Source organism: Mus caroli, chromosome 2, assembly GCF_900094665.2.
Source record: "Mus caroli chromosome 2, CAROLI_EIJ_v1.1, whole genome shotgun sequence".
NCBI lineage: Eukaryota > Metazoa > Chordata > Mammalia > Rodentia > Muridae > Mus > Mus caroli.
Window position 1 is genome coordinate 36,815,294 of NC_034571.1, and position 8,125 is coordinate 36,823,418.

At 35.5% G+C, this 8,125-nt stretch overlaps 1 protein-coding gene across 3 annotated transcripts in view; it reads right to left on the minus strand.

The window, feature by feature from the left end:
• The window catches only part of Lrp1b (LDL receptor related protein 1B), a 1,970,757-nt gene that overhangs the window by 494,670 nt on the left and 1,467,962 nt on the right, over window positions 1–8,125 (minus strand). For all 3 annotated transcript variants that reach the window (XM_029472167.1, XM_021181392.2, XM_029472172.1), the window contains exons 36-37: window positions 6,860–6,994; window positions 6,176–6,305 (exon numbers count right to left, since the gene is read on the minus strand). In XM_029472167.1, the coding sequence (XP_029328027.1) occupies window positions 6,176–6,305; window positions 6,860–6,994 (265 nt within the window). The remainder of the gene's footprint in view (window positions 1–6,175; window positions 6,306–6,859; window positions 6,995–8,125) is intronic.

Sequence of the window (8,125 nt, forward strand, 5' to 3'; positions counted from 1 at the left end):
TGGCACATTTATATCTCGAATTTAGCTAATTTATTCCATTATGTCCCCTTTTCCCTGGACAGTTTCACTTGCCATGTTTTAATTTCAAACAGAATTGTAAAATGCTGTATTTTATTTCCAAGATGGGAATTTTAGCACTTAAAATTCTATGTTAACATTACTTGGAAGTCATTTTGAATAATTTTCATAAACCTTTCATTTTAATGTCTTTTCCACTGAAGTCAAGTCAATAAATAAATGCATGCCAATGTGTACAGGGACAACTGTCACTAGTGTTATCAAATACTAGTAATTATTTCCTAGAAATCATTTCTACTCTTAGCTGCAAAAATAAAAAGCTCCATTCATGTAACTATTTATGAAATGCTTTCAAAAAAGAGGGCATAGGAAGTCCATAAAAATAATCGAATATTGTTATAAATATTAAGTTTCTTGGCTCATGAACTGAGATGTAACTTTTACATTATGGATATAGATTAGGAAGTCCAAACTATTTTCAGAGATCTTGCTGAGTCACTGATAGGTCTTTCAATGAAGCAAAAGGCTGAATCTGACTAATGTCTACACAAAGAAATGGAAAGATTTGAGGGTAGATGAGATAGATGGCTTATAGCTTATTGGAACCAGGGGAAAGAGAAATTTCATTTTGGAGGGAGATAACACTGAAAATTCCAGGTTTAAAGAAAGGAAGTCAGTGGCGGTAGGGGCAATGCAAGGTTGGTTCAGAGACAGACTGTTAGAGATTGGTTCTAGAGCTTTGATTCAATCTGGAATCTGTGTGTCCAAATGGTAAAGGTCCTTGCCTCTATTTGGTTTTTGATCAGTTAATAAAGATGCCATTGGCCCATTGCTGAGCCACGGGAGACGGGAAGAGACCCTTAGAGGACTCGGGGAAGAAGATGGAGGATTGCCAGGATGTGGTTGGAGGCAGAAGGGGAGAGCTGCAGGAGAGAAAGAGCCAATGAGCCATGTGAGAATTTGGGTAAGTGGCCACTGACTACTTCTGGGGTTGGTCCTGGGGTAGCAGGAAAAGGTTTAGGAGTATCCAGCCTTTGAGTTTTTTTTTTTTTTTTAAATAAGCTAATGTATGCTTGTGTGTCTTTTTTTTTTTTGAGGGGGGGGGAGGTGAGACAGAGTTTCTCTGTATAGCCCTGGCTGTCCTGGAAATCACTTTGTAGACCAGGCTGGCCTCAAATTCAGAAATCTGCCTGCCTCTATCTCCCAAGTGCTGGGATTAAAGGTGTGTACCACCACTGTCTGGCCATGTATGTCGAAAGATAGCTCCTGGGGTTTCATGCATGTGATCTGTCAGGAGCCAAAGCATTGTAGCATACAGTCACCACTACAACAGGTAAATAAGTATAAAGGGAATTTGAAATAAAGAGATTAAATTGATTTTTAATATTTTGAAAATATTTATAGTATATTATATATAGTATATTTTATAGATTTATATGTATGTCTAATAATAATTCAATGAAAGACCAGAATTGAGATCTGTTCACATAATAAACTGAGAGGGAAAAAAGGATCTAGTGTAGGAAATAAAGAGAAGCAGTGCAGATGCCCTCCCAGCTGTAGGAATCCTTATATAGAACCAGAAGCATCATGGCTCCTGAAGGCAGGAATAGAAAACTGAGTTCTTGGGCAGATAGTCAAAGGAGGCAAGGGAGCAAAAGAAAACAAGGAAAGTAAAACCTAGAAACATTTTTGTCACGTGGCTGAGAAAACTCAGGAATGAGACAATGAGCACAAACCACAATCCAAAGGGGCTGAGAAATAAATATTGAAAAATTAAAGAAAACCTTTTCTGATCTTGTAAAAAAAGAAAGGCATTTCATTGAGAAGAGGAAGTTTTACAGTGATAAAGTAGAGGAGTGTAGGACAATGGAGTAACATCTGAGCAAAGTGGAGAAGCTCTGTTGTGTGGGAAGGAGACTTCTCAGGTCACACTGGTTCCCACTGGCTGATAGCACTCTCATCTTACCTTCTTACAGCTGGTGTTCCCAGAGTTTATGGTTCATGCTGATGATCCTATGGCCCAACTAGCCCTGGTTCATCTTTTTTTCACTTTGTTACTGCTTTAAACAGGCAGATCAACAAGCTTATCCTGTGTCACATGAAAGCATCTAGTTCCTGTTTGTCTCATTCAGAAATGCTCCCCTTTGTACATAAAAGGTGTCATGACAACCAGACTTCTGCTGGAGCTGTACTTTGTATCTCCTGATGTCTCCTGTGCTTTGACTACCTTTCAGCTCTACCCTCATTTAACAGCTAATCCATGACAGTTGTCGGCTTGAAATTCCTCACCTCCAGCTTCTTTAGGCTCTCTCTCTCTCTCTCTCTCTCTGTCTCTGTCTCTCTGTCTCTCTGTCTCTCTCTTCTCTCTCTCTCTCTCTCTCTCTCTCTCTCACACACACACACACACAGATTTTTTTTTCTTTTTATCCTCTAACTCATCATGTATTACCACTAATGGTCAGATCAACACATTGATTAAATTCTATAAACCTGATCCTTGGTGTTTATATGGAGTGATGGATGTTGCTGTAATAATTTTTGAAAGTATATCTTGCAAGTTTCCCAAGTGAGAATGTTAAAGGCATAGTCAAATATAAAAACAATGAATTCAAGAGTAAAATTTATCCCTTAAAGCAGAAGAGCATCAGAGATCATCAACATTAAGAAGTTAAAGTGAAGAAAATATTTTACAAATACATGTCTGATATATATATATATATATATATATATATATATATATATTACATAAAAACTAAATAGAAGCAAATAACTATAAAGCATAGGTTAAGAAACTTAGTATATCATCAGTGGGAGGAGAGGCCCTTAGTCCTGTGAAGGCTCTATGTCCCAGTATAGGGGAATGCCAGGGCCAGGAAGCAGGAGTGGCTGGTTTGGTGAGCAGGGGGATGGTGGAGGGTATAGGTGGTTTTGGAGGGGAAACCAGGAAAGGGGATAACATTTGAAATATAAATAAAGAAAATATCTAATAAAAAATCTAAACACACACACACACACATACACAGAGAGAGAGAGAGAGAAACTTAGCATTTAAAAGAGTTAAAATGGCAAATAATATTTTAAAAAGTTTTTCAACACACCTGCTCATTAAGAAAATTTGAATTAAAATCATTTAAGTAAAGTTCACTGTAATCAGAGTGGCCATATTAGGAAAACAAATGGCACCATATACTGGTGAAGATGTGGGAAAAGGGGAATGCTTAGTCACTGTCATGAGAATTAAAACAGGTGCAGCCACTATGGAAACCAGTGTGTATGCTTCTCAACACATTAAACATGGATCCACTAAAGAACTCAACTGTGCTATCCTTGGGCATAAACCCAAAGGAGTCCAAATCCTCCAATAGAGAAACTTATACACCCATGTTTACTAGAAGCAAAGAAATCAGCCTAGATGCCCATCAACTGATGAACAGGGAATGAAAATGTGGTATATGTACACAATCAACGTTTCCTCATCTGTAAAGGAAAACGAAACTACAAAAATTGCAGAACAGAAAAACACTGTAGGAGATATGTTTTTTTCTGAAGCACAAGTTCACAAATCCAAGTGCTTCATGTTCTCTCTCATAAGTGGATCCTAGTTCCTAATTTTTATATGTGTATTACTGTGGGAGTTTGTGTAGAGGCAAGAAAACTATAGAGAGTCCCATGAGAGGAGTAAAAAAATTAGAAGTACTAGATTTTAGAAAAGTTTAAATACAGATACAAAGTGAGGGAACTGACAATAAAAGGAGAAGGGAGAGCCAACATAACCAAGTGTGTGAATGCTAAAGCCATATAGGAAACAATTACTCTGTAAACTTATAAAAATTAAGAGCAAAAAAGAGGTTGGATGGGGTTATCTTGAGTTGATGGATAAAGATTCTCCCCCAAACCATAACGTTATTAAATGAAAATGCCAGCCAGGAAGATTCTGCAGTCTTCAAAACAGTAGAAGTTAATGTTACTGCTCTTGGTTTCACACAAGAAGTAGCTGGTATGCAAGACCTTATTACTGAAAATATGATATGTGTTGGTTACATGACAGAGAGAAACCAAGCTGGAACTGAGCTGATAGCTTCTTCCCTGAAAGCTAGCTTTTCTGATTTTAGAAGATGTTCAGCTTGTTGGAAGGGGAATTGTTATCCATAATTATATTCAACTGTGAATTATTTATGTAACAAAAATGATCTGCCTGGCAAAATATGCCCATTGGTGCATTAGTAATTTGACTCTGGAGGATAAACAACCACTTTCTGATTGTATTTGACGCCCACTTAGAGATGGGAATTTATTGCTGGTAGTATAAATCTGGATAAAACGTGGCTGGAGAGGATATAGCTTTAGGGGGAAAGCTCCTGCCTTTGTTTTGGTAAATGAATATGATGTGCCTTTCAAATTGCTTTCTAAATATTTATGATCATGACCATAGATTAGTAATGCTGTCAACTTTGGTCATAAAAGGTTCTTTGTTTTTATTTTTTCAGTGAGTGGTAGTTAACATGTTATTATAGAAACACATAAATCAAGAAAGTACTGAGAAAAAACAATATAACACTAGGCCCTAATTGGAACAACTATAGCACATTATAAAATAAAGTGCTCATGGAACATTTTGAAAGATGAGGCAAAAGAATGTATAAGAGACAGATAAAAGGTGGATAAAAGACAGCGTTTGGTTTGGTGTCTTTGGTTATGACATTGCTAGTACATACTTGAACTCTCAGCTGCACTGGTTACCTACTCAAGACCTGCTCTACATTGGGGAAATCAGCTTTTTCTCACAAAGGAAGAGAGGTACTCAGAAGGCTCCACATATCACATCCCCAGAGGATTTATAAGTAGTTTATGCTTGGTAAGGTGGCTCAAGAGACACTGCCACTCTCTGAGAAGATATACACAGCTATTGGTTGGAGAGAGAGAAAAAGAGAGAGTGGGAGGGGAGAGAAGAACAGGGAGAAGAAAAAGGGGAAAGAGAGAAAGGGGGAGGGAGGAAAGGAGCCTTAGTTTCTCTAGTAGTATAACTTCTGATAAGATGTCAGCTTGCTACCACATAAACCTTGATTCTGATTCATATATGTACTCCTAATGAAACTCATTAGGTAAACTCACTCCCACAAGCTGTCATAGAAAAGTAGGTACTAATTGGATGGGAGAAGGTAATCACTACGTATAAGAAGAGATTATTAATATTAAAATGTTAAAAATTTAAAAAAAAGAAGAGGTTAAAAGTGAATAATAGGAGATAAAGATTATTATAATGCCTGTGTATGTGTATGAAATGTCACTATGACACACTAATATGTATAATTAATATAACAAAAAGAAAGATAGGCCAATTAAGAAACAAACAATCCATAAAGGAAAATGAGTTAGAAGTCCCAGTAAAATAGAGCACTCAAGGGAAATAGTTTTTCTGTTTCCCCAAACATGTCTCTTTGTATGCTGACAAGTCAGCAGCTACTTTACCTGTAGGAACTAATTTTATTCTGAAATTTGGTGCCAATTTCTTTGACTAGGACATTATTCAAGCCTGAAATGATTGACAAATATTGTACAATTAAATGTGTCAATATTTAAAATCTTGCTTCTCCATTTGGCTTATCTATGGAAGAAATGTAGGCCACTGAGTCTACATGTCATTAATTAACAGAAGTGTTTATCTGCACATGAGATGTGCCCATCAGCATCTGATCATGGATAAGGAGTATGATCTTTGGGTACCATCTATCCTGATTCCCTCTTGGCAGTTAATGGTTGTTGACGGAAGGTTAATCATTTTATTCCCTGCAGCTTATGCACTGGAAGCTGCCTGTGATCTCATAAATGGTCCTCTATCATGTATATTCACTCAAGTCTATTTCAATTCACTGGGTAACATATACTAATAAGTAAAAATTTAGAAAGTAGGAGCAAGTCTAGCTGGGAAGAATGAGTTCATGAAATTGGTGTGGGATAAGAGAGGAAATGGGGTATGGGCATGACTGAAATACATTATACTAGGATAAATATGACTTCATCCAACAGTTCTTTGAAAAATCAAATATATTTTCTGTGCAAAACTTATTTGCTGCAAATATTATAGTTAAAATACTGTTACTGTCTAAATTTTCTTAATATAACTTAAGGAAATACATGTAAACCTTAAAATTACCCTTTTTCTGGGTGAACGGCTATAGATCTTGGTTGATCCAGTCCTTGGGAAATAATTACATAACGAAAAGAGCCATTGAGTCTTGCAACCTCAATTAAATTGAAACCATGATCTGTCCAATATATGTTGCCTAGGAGAAATACAGAAATGCCCACAATCAAGTTAGAAAAAATAGAATTACTTATCAATTATGCTTGAAATTAAGTTTTCAGTCTTCACATAACTAAGAGCTTGTTTATTTTTTTATAATGCATTTCCTAAACATTTGTAATTAAACTAGCTCATAGAAACGTCCAATACCAATCTCATATTTTGCTGGTTTAAATTATGAGGATATACATTGACATAGTTAAAATATGTTGAAATTTTTTCCAAATGTTCAAAGTATTTGTTTTAACTTTATAGTGGCTCTAAGCAAAAGGAAACTTCTTATACTTTGTTTTTCCCTTGTGTAACTCTCTGGAGAATTGAGCAGAGTTAACAAAACCAACTCTCCATCTGCATAGAAACACTTATCCAAAGGCAGTAGAAAGATGAACCAAATGCAGAGGTTATTTACCCCTTTGGCTAGAAAGAATTTTTAAAATGGTTGAAACAAGAACCAGAAATTTTAAAAACAAGAATGAAGATCCAAGGAAAAATATAACTGTTGAATAAATAGAAAATGAAGCCGTAGGTTTTTACCAGCAATCCAGTCAACAGCTATTCCTTCCACTCTACCCAAGCCATTGGTAACAATGTCTTCTTTCCAAGTCTGGTCTCTTTTAGCTCTGCTGATTTTATTAAGGCCCATGTCTGTCCAATAGATGGTGTCATTTTCTATTGGTAAACACAAAAACCACATACATATACTATTAAATACATCAGTTTACATATTAGGATCACATCAGAATCATTATTAAGGGATCATCCTGAACAAAATAGAGTAGATTTTAAGCATTCTTTGCTATAATTTACTAATTTAAATAGTAGTAATGGTACTATAAAAAGAAAGAAATTGGTTTCAGCATTTAAAATTTAAAGGTACATTTTTGAAAGTTCTTCATTACATTTTTGATATTGTTCTATTTATTTTAGATCAGTAAGTTTTTATTCCCATGAAATGAAAATGTCTGTTCTAGTTTTTGCTTCTTTAAAAGCTTAGTTCTGAGTCATCTGACAATACAAGGAATACCATGGAGGATAGTTTACTCAAGAAGCTTCAAAGAACAGAGACAAGAGAAAGTCATGTGGAGTCCTTCCGAATGTGTCGAGGATATTTTAAGCATAAGGTCATTCGATGTCTGGAAAGATTGAAATCACCTCATCACCAATTATTCCTTTGGTGTACATAATAACATCTCAAATGTAAAAAAACAATTCCCTTGTGTTATTTCCCAGAATCATTTTATAAAAATAGATCTCAAAATATTTGAAGAATTGTGCCATGCTATCATCAAGTTTCTAAATAACTGTGCTTTTTAAATATTTTAAAGAAAAATATGCCAAAAGATTACAAATAAAATATGTTACACACATATGCATATGTATGAAGGATAATAATTATATGCCAATGGTTTTCCATATAGCTTCTAAAAAGACATGAGAACAAATAATTACATAATAAATTTGTCACCAGCTAAGGTTTTATGCTGTGGCCAATGTGCACTTTGAAGAACGAATCCTTTAAGAACAATACAATTTACTTCTAGCACACCGACAGACTATAGTAATACAGACAATGCAATTAACATAATGAAGCCATTTGTTAGTAAGTCTGAGGATTCCATGTGAATTGAACCATGGCCTCAATTCTTACACAGGAATCGGAGGTGATATCAAACAGCATTGTTCTGAAAACAGTTATGCCAAGTCAAAGGTAGTGTATACACATAGCTACTAGAGAAGCAAGTGATTCTCTGATCTATCTGAGAGTTTATATAGTTTCACCACTGAAATAGGACTCAGCAA